Source organism: Artemia sp. Qi Xiang Cuo, chromosome 20 (assembly GCF_049724085.1).
Source record: "Artemia sp. Qi Xiang Cuo chromosome 20, ASM4972408v1, whole genome shotgun sequence".
NCBI lineage: Eukaryota > Metazoa > Arthropoda > Branchiopoda > Anostraca > Artemiidae > Artemia > Artemia sp. Qi Xiang Cuo.
The window spans coordinates 18,049,751-18,062,958 of NC_142813.1; the positions used below are offsets into that span (position 1 = coordinate 18,049,751).

The following is a 13,208-nucleotide window of genomic DNA, read 5'->3' on the forward strand; positions in this document are numbered from 1 at the left end:
GCATGTCAAACTCTGTAATTTTTGGGAATAGATAGAGTAGGTGCCGTTCAAGGGCTGGAATTAAAACTGAAAGTATTTCCAATTCTTAAAGTGATTTTACTTTCAATTTCTGTTTTTGACAGAAAGAATACTTTGTTTCCTTCATGATTAATTTAATTTCCTTTGATTTTTATATGCTAAAATCCATTGGAATTTTGGCAAGACTCTATTGAAGATATTCTAATTTTCTTGTAGTAGTATCAATCATGCCCAAATTCTTATGAAAAAATTTGGAAATATGAAAATTAAACCAATTTTGACTGGCCCATTAACACTGGTGCAAAATTTTCCAAGATATATAAAAATCAACTCTTTATACTTTCACTCCCTCATGATATGGCTTCTCATTGCTAGGGAATCTATATTTTCAAAAGCAACTATTTTTCAAACAGAAGAGATAAGGAGGAGTCCCTGAACAACCCTCCTCTCAAGAAAGTTCTGTACAAATGTTGAAAGATTTGCAGCCGTCAGCCAGGAGTACAATGCATGGCTGCAAATCATCCGCTGCTTCCCGTGTGATGTAAGAATACACATAACATTACATAATATTATATGTAAAAATATAAAAATAAATATATATTGCAAACAAAACTAACTTCTAGTCTCGGTAGAAAAAGTCCCGATGCACAGTAACTTTTGCTAAAAACAGCAGCATTTTCGGTTCCAACGTTTTAAAGGCAATCAGTAAATAAAATGCTTACAGTTAGACAAGGGAAAGGGCAGTCAGAAACGGGGGAGAGGCATGAAACGACTGACTGGCGTAAGGGGGGCTAGCTCAACAGGGTAGCTTGTAGTAAATTGATCAGGAAGGACTAAAAAATTAGAGATATACCAAGAAAATATGAGAGGGCTTTTTATATTCAAGAAGGGTTTTTCTTATGAAAAAGGAGTTAATCTCCTTCTAAAAAGTTAAAGCCTTGATTATTTTTCTCCTATAAACCAGTAAAGATATGGTACCAGAAGCATGTAAGAAAAAGTTTAATGAAGTCAAGAATTTTTTCGTATGCTGAAGAACGTTTCAAAGCTTTGCTTGTTTTTCACCCTGAGGAAATCATATTAAAGCATTGGCTAGAATAAATAAAGGGAGAATTCAATAAAATGCTTATTTTAAGGTTTTAAAATTATTTTTCCATTTCAAAACGAAAGTTTGTGTTAAAGAACCATCTCAATTTTCAAAATGAAAATTATAGAGTTAAAGAACCCAAGTACAGCATCTGATAGTGATCTGAACAGTGAAGTAAGATTAAACCAGCTAGGAAGTCTTAGATACAATTTGTCCACAAAGTAATTTTTTTTTTTTTTTTATTATAATTAAACAATATTCAGCAAACATGCCAAAAATAGGAGAAATGCCATATTAATGGGTATTTTTGAAAATCTAGAAGGGCCATCAACCATTGGCCCCTCCTAATTTTGCCAATGCTTATTACTCTATCTATTCAAGAATATCATCCCTAGAAAACGCTCTAATTAGTTTTCATCATTTTACCCATGTATAGACCGACCAAATCTTTTAGGGTAATGAAGGATTAGTTTATCACTGCTTCTGAAAATTGTTTGTGAAGTTCAAGTCTTGGTAAAAAGATGCCTGCTTTGAGGCTGTTTGGTCATCGGTGGCATGTGGCATCAGATGACTTCATAGTTCCTGCAGTGACAGAATCTACTATTCGATTACCGTGGTAAAGTATTTTTTTTCTTTTGCTCGTGAGTTCATTTCAGTTCATACATACAAGATAGTTGCCAAATATGCAACACCAAGCATGCATGTTTTTGGTTATAATTTTTTAATCATTTGGAAGGGACAGTGAAAGAAAACAAATGCCAATAAAAAGCAACTTAAAGTAACTAGTTGATTAAGGGTAAGAAGGAAAAAAATAATGAAGGAAATTGTGAAAGAAAATAGTATAGTATAGATAGTGAGAGCAAGCGAGTGAGCTAGATTTGTTTAATATTTTTTAGAAAACGCTTAATGACGGCGTCTGTTGTGCAGGTTTGCGGTTTTAATGATTTTTTCTCTAGTTAGCTACTGTTTTTCTGGTCCATTGGCCGTCCTTGACCTGAATCTATCGTCGCTTGTGTTAATATCGGTGCTCAACTTAGGGTTGCTGTCGAAAACCAAAACACTTTCCATACAAGAAAAAAAAGCTGTTGCATTCTTGCAGTCATCGGATTGCATTGAAAACGGCTGCAAATATTGTGTTTTGATGAAAAGTAAACGGAAAAGGATCTATTGATTTCGCAGATGTGACTGATAAGTGCAGCAGAACTAATGTTCATCTATCCTTGCTGTCACACCTACAGCATATCTGATATTTTCACACTGCTGATATAGATTCCAAAAACTGCTTGCCAAGCAGTTCTCAAAGAAAGGATATTGTATACCCATTCACGCTTTGATCCTCCGGATATTTATTGTCCTGCTTATCCTCCTTTTATGAAATACTTAGCAATTGAAGACAATTGTCTTTAACAATTGACATTGAGAAATGTCAGGTATGATCCTAAGATGTGACATCAAAGAGACATAGCATAAATACATGAAGTCTGGTATGCAGTTGTTGTATGTGGAGGTTCCTTACCAACGAAGTTTTTTTCCAGGGAAGGGGTAGTCCAGTTTGCACTTACACATAGGATATTGTATTTTATGTAGGTACTGTTAGTATTATAACCCAATTCATTAAATTATATTAAAAAGTATAAAATTTTGTTTCGAAATTAACACATTGTTACTATTAACTGATTTAAAAAAAAAACAACAACAGGAAGGTGTTCATCTGTGTTTAATCTGCTTCTTTATTCTACGCTCTAATGTGTTTACTCTGTGTCTGTGTTTAATCTCTTTCTTTGGTTTTTCCGTGTTAATATCTACCTGATATACTCAAAGTACGCTTAAAGGAGTGTATCGGACATTGTCAGCGGAGGAAATACTGAGCCTTTTTTCTCTTGTTTGTTTGAAGTCTAGTATATCTCTTTCAATTCAGTTTTGTTGAGAATGCGCTATGATTTTTGATGGTCAAAGCACACATTGAACCAATCTTTGAGAGGATAGATGTGGGTATATTCTGGAGGACCAAAAACTTTTCTAATTGACGAGGGATGGGGGGTTAATGACACAGAAAGAACCATTGTATGCCCTATTATTTCTGGAAGATTCTTTGAATTATTTGTTTGCCTGGGCCTTGCGTTATATAGCACCGCCTATCTGCTATTTTAATATTTTTTTTTTCAGGTTTATTATTATCGTCGCGCTAGCAGCAATATATCATACTAGTTTAATCTGTCCCGATTTTTCCAATGTGCAAATTTACCTGTACACAGAAATAGCTTTGCAAATAGTGACGATTGGGATTGTTGTTTGTACAGGATTCTACAGCACGAAAGGGACAATTTTTGAAGCTAGAGCAAGAGAAAACGTCGCAAAATTTTTATATGCAAGGTAAAAGAAAATATTGTTACTTTGTAGTTTTAGGATGTTGGGTGTTGATTTTGTGTAGATAATGCTGAGCGCAGAAGAACAAAGTCTTAGAAGTGTTTTCTTTGTATCTTTTTTTTTCGTTTTTTTTTTCATGGATGGTCGATGTGTATGTACTCCTGACTAGGCTGACTTATCCAAAAACAAATCAAAATAAAAAAAATAGTTAAGTTAGTGGATATGAGGGATGTTAAAAACTTAGGTGAAAAATCACTAGCCACGAAGAAATAAAAATAAAAGAACTGAAGCAGGAAAATTTGAGAGTATTTCAAGAGACGGTTGCTTCTATTTCATATAAAGAAGTTTTCGATGAAAAGGAGAATGTTTCAGTTACTTTTTGCAAGGTTTTTAATCTTTTTTCGTCACCTGACTGAGTTGACGCCATTGATAATACCCTAGAAACTGGGAAGATTATGATGACTAGTTTTACTGATTTTAGAAAGGTGTTTTACATGGTGAATTTTGGATTGTAGTTATTTCGATACAGGAATTTGAGCATTAGAATTAATTTCCTTTAGTGGTTTAAGTTGTATTTGCAAGCTAGGTCAGCGCAGGTTATTATCAATGATTCTGCATCCCAAGTAAATCGAGGAGTCACAAAGGGATCTATTTTTGGGCCTTTATTGTTTCTAATGTGTGCTCAGAATTTTAGATTCTATCTTCCTGATGTGAGAATTACGACGTTACGACTGATGTGAGAATTACGAAATAATAGTACCGGAAGTGAGCCTAAATGATCTCATAAATTGTGCAAATGACGCTTAACTGAAATCAAATAAATCTACTAATCTCAGTTTTCTGTGAGACCATTTCCTCATTTTAATCAAAACATAAAAAATTACGTTTTAGTCTTGAGATAGGATGAGAGTAGAATGTTGCTGAATATAATGGTTCATTTGTTTTTCTTCTTCGGATTTTTCTGAATCTAACCTTTTATCTGTTTCTTTATGCATGTGTTGCTAATTTAATTAGCGCGATTCAATTATTTTAGCTAGTTGAATTAGTTTAATTTCCCCTGTGTAATAATAAGAATAAGTCAGTGCAAGTGAAGAAAAAGCAGAAATTGCAATGATAAACTACAAATAATGATAGCTTCAGAGAAACAAACACACAACAAGAAAATAAAACCAAAAAAATAAAACTAAAATTGTAATCTAGGGAAAAATCGCAAATGAATCATGCATTAAAGCTATTCCTGACCAATTGAAAATAAAATTCAATAGGCAACAGAGTTGCTTTGCATGTGGCCCGAGTAACTAAGTTATATACTTGACTTCGCTTTATTTTTGTTACTTTGTAGATTGGTCCCAAATAACTCCATTGCAGATCAAATTTACCTTTAATTTAGTCAGAAGTAACCCTATTGTATATTTGGCTATAATATCCATGATTTTTTACCTTGTTTTCGGGCCCCCTTTTATTCTTCCGTTATGTAGGTAATATGTCTGTCATTTATTTTTTTTCTGTAAATTCACTGCGCTAGACTAATTCTATTAGACCTTCTTCTTTCTTTCTTTTTAAATTTAGTCACAGCTGGTTTGTTCGCCTTTAAATCTTGTATTTAAGATGGCGTTGTTAATATTAAATATTTGAAGAATGAAAGGCCAGGTTCTGTCACGAGGGAGCTAAAGAGATAGGAAGAGAGAGATATATATATATATATATATATATATATATATATATATATATATATATATATATATATATATATATATATATATATCTTATCTGTTTAAACAAGCAATAATTGTGTATGTATCTATTTATGTTTTTTTTCGAAAACGGCTCCGTATTTTTTGGGGGGAAAATTGGCATTTCGTGATTTCCTGGCCTAAAATAACGATTTATATAGGTCACAAGTTTGAGAAAATTCCTTAAGTGCCTTTACTTTGGAAAAACAATATCCGGTGAGGGGTTGTATCGTTTTTAGTGTCTATGATGCAAGCAAAATTACCAAGGAAACATATCTAATTATAAAATACCAAGTGTACCAGTCTTTTTGCAAAAGACGTTTTCAGCAGATTCATAATACCTATAAGACAAATGAATAACCTAGACCATGAAGAACAAAGAAATATACGGTTAGATTAGGGCATATAAGGTTTTATGGAAAAGGTGGCCGTATAAATTTTGGAGGGCGCTCATTTTTTTGAAAATTGGAATTTTTATTTCCCTTTTAAAGAGTCAAAACTGATCAGAAGGTAAATAGCTTTCCCCCAAATGCATCCGATCTAACTTTTGATCCCCTCCCCTCAAACTACAGGGATGGCTAGTTGAACTCCGTTCACTTTTGACACGTGAATAGGAACTAGAACTTTCAATGCAATAAGCTTACTCCAAAGTTTATGTGACCATCACTTCCATAAAGACCTGATATATCCATGAGGCAAATTTACGATCCTTTCCCCGGGCTCTATGGATTGTGTCAACCCCAAAGGCATATGGATTATTTTTACTTTGGATCATTTTGAACAAAATGGCCATCTCAAAAGTTAGATCGGATGTATTTGGGGGAAAGCTATTTGCCTTCTGATCAGTTTTGACTCTTTAAAAGGGAAATAAAAATTCCAATTTTCAAAAAAATGAGCGCCCTCCAAAATTTATACGGCCACCTTTTCCATAAAACCTTATATGCCCTAATCTAACCGTATAGTTCTTTGTTCTACGTGGTCTAGGTTATTCATTTGTCCTCTAGGTATTATGAAACTGCTGAAAACGCCTTTGGCAAAAAACTGGTACACTTGGTATTTTATAATTAGATATGTTTCCTTGGTAATTTTGCTTGCATCATAGACACTAAAAACGATACAACCCCTCACCGGATATTGTTTTTCCAAAGTAAAGGCTCTTAAGGAATTTTCTCAAACTTGTGACCTATATAAATCGTTATTTTAGGCCAGGAAATCACGAAATGCCAATTTTCCCCCCAAAAAATACGAAGCCGTTTTCGAAAAAAAAAACATAAATAGATACATACATATCTATTTCAATGTCGTATAAACTTTGGAGGTGTCTCATTCGATTGGAAATTGAAATTTCTTTGTCCTTTTTAGAGTCGAAAGTGATTAGAGTTAACGAGCCCCCTCCCCCCGCCTCTTGCGTGCTTTTTTCCCCTAAATGCATTCGATTAAAATTTTGAAATAATCATTTTGTTGAAAATAGATCACAATTAAAGTAACTACATCTTGGGGTTGAAAAATTCCCGATAACCTCCCGAGACAACGGTTTTAACTTATGTAAGCTGCCAATTGCTAACATTTAAGGTTTTTGTGAAAGGGGTGGTCGTATTAGCTTTGGAGGGGCTCATTCGATTTGAAATCGAAACTTATAGTTTTTTTAAGAGTCAAAACTAGTCAAAGGGCAACCAGCCCCCCCCCCAACCCCCACCACCTGTTCCTCCAGTGGAATCGTTAAAAAATTTTGTGATAGTCATTTTGTTGAAAATAGTTTACCGGCCAAATAAAAACGCTTCCGGGGTTGAACCCCCTCCCCACCAGACCCCGGAAGAGGCCTAAGTTTTGCAAGTTACTTATTGTTACTTTGATACTTTGTTTACTTAGATACTTGGATTTGCAGGGCAACTTTGATTCACGGGGCAAGGGCTGTAAGTTATGCAAGTTGCTTATTGTTACTTTGTTTACTTTGATACTAGTTTTGATATTTTGATGAAACTGCCCTTGAAGATTTTATAAGGGTCAGGCTAGGAAAATAATTTTTTTTTTCTGGAATTTTTCACTTAATCTGAAACAAATTTCTAATCTCTTTGTATTTTTATCTTATTATCACGGAGGGGATATTTAGGCTTCCTTTGCGTCCCTTTATATCCGAGAAAACGAATTACAAGCAGTATTGGCATTTTATACCTCTGAATGGTATCAGGTGTAACGTTCATTCCGTATTTCAGGTTTGGATTATGCCTAATGGAGATAGTAGTAAACGCCGTTGGATCAGCCTTTGTTTTTAGACAAAAGCACTTTGAATGTGCCGATCCTTCTTTTTTAACGGTGATGTGGGGTAAGTATTATTCAAGTCAGTTATAGGCAATATGGAAGGTAGTTTTGAGTAGATTAGCTTAACCAAAAGCTTATAAAACCAAAAGCTTTAAGCAAAATTTTAAACCAAAAGCAACCAAAAGCTTATAAAAAAAAGTACGAGCTTTATCATGCAAAATCCCTGTATTAAAGTTTATGTTCCCACATAAATCAGTCCATATAACATCATCCCAAAGTGCTTTATTTTTATACCTTCTATTAAAAATAAAAACATATACAATTGCTAATATGTGAATAGGAGGATAAAAATAATTAAAAATCATAACACTAAAACAAAAAAAGGAAAGCAGAGTAGAAGAAGAAGAATAGAAAGAGAGAGAGAGAGAGAGAGAGAGAGAGAGAGAGAGAGAGAGAGAGAGAGAAAGAGAGAGAGAGGAGGGGAGACTGATGATCTTTGTTAAAACACTGTTTTTGGCACAGAGCTTGAAAAAATAATTTTCTCCGTTTTCATGTATAATTACAAACTTTTTTATTTATTTTTTTATAAACTTAAGTTGTAAGGACCAGAGTTCTTTGACGCCCACGCTTAAAAACTAATCAATCAGAGTGAATGTGTTTTTTCAAAGCTAAACATTTTTAATCAAGATTGTAAAACAACCATGTGATGGGCGAAATCTATGATCCATGCTTCAGTAGATTCTTATGATTTAAAAATGAGTTTATTTAAGAAGGCTTTTAAGGAATATGAATTTTAGCAGTAATTACGTGGTGACGCAGCCTAAGTATCACAATAGCCAAGAAACATATAGATAAAAAGGATTGGACTAGTTAATTGATCATGCTGGGTTTTTGGAAACTGGTTATCCGACAACGTCATGCAAGGAATTACTATAGTTGGTCTATGTTTGCTATCCTTGTATCCTTTGATTAATTCTTTTCAGAAGAGTCTGGTCTTTTTATGCTATCCGCTGGAAAACAAGCTGAAATTCTAATTAATTACGATGGTTATTTAGAAAACTTGGGAAAATTATAGTTTCATTTGACAGTCCAGGGATAATAGTCCATATAATGCACCCTTATTCTTAGTGCTATTTAAACCCTAAAATATACCTGTCCGAAATAAATACGCTATTGCGTAAACTGTGTATGAGTATCTTAATGAATTGGAAGTATATTTGTATAGATTTGTTGCTTGTCTTGTCAAATATCAACTAGTCTAAAACCTTGTAAACTAAGAATGCGTATTTTATTCATATTCCTTTTATATTTCAGGTGTTGTCATTGTTTTTTGGATCCTAATTGCCTTTCAGTTATTTGGTGCGTTGCTGTTTTTTGATTGGCTAAGTTTTTACGCCCGATTTGAACAAAGAAGTTTTGGTCGTTATGATTCAGCTAATGGTACGGAGTCATCTACACTAAGTGAAAGAGTCTGGCATTTATTTTGCTGCTTACTCTGTTGCTCTTGTTTCAGAAAGGGAAGGATAGGTCTGGATGCTATTTTCAGAGATGTTTCAGGTAATAAGCTGCAAACAAAGATCTTTCACAAGGTACATAAATGGAGAAATCTCACCACGATAAATAAAAGTTCAAATAGGGATAAAATCCTTTTATTAGACAGTGTTTCACAAACTGTGATTGAAATTCACAAAAAATACCAGGTATTTCGGTCACATATGCAGTGACCGTCATCAATAGTAAAACTGATGATTACTACTATATATATATATATATATATATATATATATATATATATATATATATATATATATATATATATATATATATATATATATATATATATATATATATATATATATATATATAATTGTGATTTAGGAAAAAAAATTGACCAGAAATGTTGAAAAATGCCAAAAAAAACTCTTTGTATCTCGTTACCATTCAAGAATACCTCAATTACCAACCTGGTAAGCCTTTGAAATATTTTCCGTGATAAGTATGTTCCCTTGCAATACCATAATGGGCTTTTCACTAACCCAAAATTCCATCTACTGACGATTTCCCTCTAGACTCATGTTTTCCATATTAGTTTTCCCCTTTTTTCCAGGCGGCACGTCCAGAAGTTGGTCTGTATAAAGAAGATTCGTATCCTAATAACTGGATACGAAGAGGTAGTTTCGCTACTGTTTTGGTAGCTTTACTGCGACTACTTGCGGATTAGGACTTCGGTCCTATGATCAAGTGCCCCCTTTCCATCGGGAAGTGAATAAGGAATTGACGGAATTTGAGTCCTACGGACACGGAACAGGTAGTTTCGCTACTGTTTTGGTAGCTATACTGCGACCACTTCCGCTTTAGGACTTCGGTCATAAGATCAAGTGCCCCCTGTCCTTCGGGAACTGAATAAGGAATTGACGGATTTTGTGTCCTAAGGACAGTTTCACTACTGTTTTGGTAGCTTTACTGCGACCACTTGCGGATTAGGACTTCGGTCCTATGATCAAGTTTCACCTTTCCTTCGGGAATTGAATAAGGAATTGACAGATTTTGTGTCCTACGGACACGGAAAAGGTAGTTTCGTTACTGTTCTGGTAGCTTTACTGTGACCACTTGTGGATTATGACTTCGGTCCTATGATTAAGTGCCTCATTTCCTCTTTGGGAATAAGGAATCATATATAAGGAATTGACGGAGGATTTGCATATGAAATGTCAATGTCTGTATACAAATCTATATAGTACTAAGAGTGTCCTATCTGAAACTTGAGTTAATACTGTCAAGTTTCTGTCTCCTAAAACAATTATAATGGTTTCAAAATAACGAATAAAAAGGATTAAATAAAAAAAGACAACCTAGAGCAGAGGTGAAAAAAGATCTGCAGACAAAAAAAATACTATGAAGAAAACAAGAGTGACATAAAAGCAAAAGTTTCTAATAGATTCAAAAACGTCTTTCGGCAACTCCTTTTGTTGAGTCACCATTCTTTAAATGTCTATAAATGCAGTGTGGTCTCCGAAATTATCGAAATCTCAATTTTCCTTTTTTTATTATGATTTATACCTTGAATCTAAATTGTATTTTAGCATTGGTAGGGCTGGTCTTTCGCCAACTCCTTTTGTTGAGTCTCCCTTCTTTAAATATCTTTAAATGCAGTGTGGTCTCCGAAATTATCGAAATCTCATTTTTTTTTTTTTATTATGATTTATACCTTGAATCTAAATTGTATTTTAGCTTTGGTAGGGCTGTTCTTTTGCCAACTCCTTTTGTTGAGTCACCAGTCTTTAAAAGTCTCCGTTAAAAAATTTAGGCGGCAAATTGGAGCGTAAAGTCATGCAGGTCTCTATATGTTCTATACTTTTTTTGTAAATCCTTGTTTTTTAGTATGTAAAAAAAAAGTCTATGTCTATTCACATTTTTTCATCTGATGTTTTCAATATTTTCTATTTTGCATTTGCTATTCAGGGGAAATCGCACTCGTATTGACTTTCCTAATGTCATTGTATCGACTCTTGAAGTCTGATAAAAGAAGTGAAGTGATTAAACCTTTTGATGTATAGCAATATATGATTAATATTGACAGTACCCGTCAAAAACCGAAAATTATGACATTTTATTCAGAATATAGAAATTTATGCTGTAGGAAAGCTTTTTAATTACCAAAACTTCTACAATTAAAAAAAAGTGATCTTGATGAAACGTCTTTTGGGTACTTTTAACCAGGTAGCATCCACTACCTTTGCGATGACCTTGAATCTTTGCAGAAACGAGCTGTTAACATAATCGTTGGTAACAGAAGTGACGACTACAACAAACTCTTGCAAGAACTGAACCTTGAATCTCTCAGCGACAGACGATTATCACTGATCATGTCCCTCGGCAAGTCACTGCTATCTTCGCCCCATCACAGACTGATCCTCCCACCTGATGCTCCTGTTAACCAAAGAACCAGATCCCAGTCGAAGCTACAACCCCCTGTCTGCAGGACCAACCGCTACAAAAACACGTTTGTCCCCTTTTTCGTTGAAGCATACAACAATACTTAGTTTTATTTTAATTCACGTTTTTGTTTTTTTATAGTGTTCTTTGTATTTTTTTTTTTTTCTTCTCATATTGTTGTAAAGACGACATAAATTAGCCATGGCTACGCTGTTCGATCTTAATAAACCTATGTCTATGTCTAACCAAATTTTACGTGCAGTTAAAGACATTAAGACCATATAAACGATCTAATCAGTAATGTGGCAGGACTCGAATAAGATGTTAGAACTTGCTTAAAAATAGGAAATAGAAAGAAAAAAAGCCACAAGAAAATACCCATTTAGCTAGTTGTTTTTGACCAGGGGCAAGGCCGTACCCACGGTTTTTTCGAAGGGGGTTTTACCTCCCCCCAAAAAAATCGGGGGGGTTTTACACAAAAAAACAAAACAAAAAATGCATACAAAATTTGTTGATATCCATTTTTTGTTGCGTTTTTACGAGTCAGAAAAACATTTCGAGGGGGGGGGGGTTCAAACCGGGTAACCCCCCTGGATATGACCCTGACCAGGGGTGATCCTATTTAGCCAGTAACCATAATCAATGATTGTAGAATATATTGAGACGACTCATTCAAACGGAAATTAAACAAAAAAAAACGTTTTGACATGAGCTTAAAGGGTGTCGTTAAAGCTTGGAATGAAGCTTTTACTTAGACAATACTGAAAACTTATTACAATTCAACAAATATATTCAGCTGACAGTTTTTTTTTTAATTTTTACTTTTCAAAACATTTCGGCTGGAAGTTTTACGTTTTAGGGTATCACTGAAAACGATCGCTATATTAAAGCAACTAGATGAGCGCTTTTGTTTCCCAAAGTATTTTAAAAAAAAATTAAACGTTGCAAATTGTGTCACATTTTATCAGTAGTGCAAGTTGAACTTCAGCAAAAAGAGTGGGGGATGATAGAAATTCATAGTAATTTACATTTGCCGTAAGTTATTTCGTTACTCTTTACTTACCTTTGAAGGAAGCAAAATAAAGCCACGTAGATTTTTTCCAATATAGGAAATCGTGATAAAATTAAGCAGTAATGGTGTGATTTTTATACATCAGACAATATATGAGAAAACGAGAATATTCAATAATTTGAATGTTTCTCAAATATGTTTCTTTGTTAATTTGCCGCCCAATGGTAAAATTTTATATAAGATGTGAAAAATTTTTAACACGCAGTTTTTTTATTTATCTTATGCTTAACCTAATATATGGTCACATTTTATTATTTTAAATTATGAGTGAATGTTGCTTGTTTTAATATTTTGCTGAGTCAAAACATTATCATATAATATTTAATTGATAATTGAGCTTTATAATTGACCTCAATTATAATATATAATTGACCTCAATTATAATTTATAATTGAGCTTTATCAGTTGTTGGAACTAAGTGCAATCTCATTTTTCCACATAGTGCTGGAGTTTATCATTTTTAATGTAATTAAATCCTCAAATATGAAGTCAATTATTTATGGGATGTTAGGATTTCTATGAGACTTTAGGAGGTAGGGTACTTGGTCTCTCCTGAATAGGTTTAAAGGGTTAGTTGTAGTCACCTAGCCCCGTCTCAGCATCAACACTCATTTGCTTTTTCTAGTCCAAACCTTGGCTCCAAAAAGTTCGGCTGGAAACAGTCGTATCGCATTCATACTTAGATTATTTTGATTCAATGTAACTTTGTTCAATCCAACTGAAAACTTATGCGACGGAC

The 13,208-nt window shown here is 33.8% G+C and overlaps 1 protein-coding gene across 2 annotated transcripts in view; it reads left to right on the top strand.

Annotated features, from left to right (window-relative positions):
* Window positions 1-13,208, top strand: part of LOC148939955 (diacylglycerol lipase-beta-like) — a 129,924-nt gene that overhangs the window by 12,712 nt on the left and 104,004 nt on the right. The window contains exons 2-5 of one of the 2 annotated variants that reach the window (XM_089105869.1): window positions 1,557-1,718; window positions 3,269-3,475; window positions 7,416-7,525; window positions 8,776-9,018. In XM_089105869.1, coding sequence (XP_088961995.1) covers window positions 1,624-1,718; window positions 3,269-3,475; window positions 7,416-7,525; window positions 8,776-9,018 — 655 coding nt within the window. In that variant the 5' untranslated portion in view covers window positions 1,557-1,623. The remainder of the gene's footprint in view (window positions 1-1,556; window positions 1,719-3,268; window positions 3,476-7,415; window positions 7,526-8,775; window positions 9,019-13,208) is intronic. The other variant, XM_089105870.1, reaches the window with a different exon arrangement.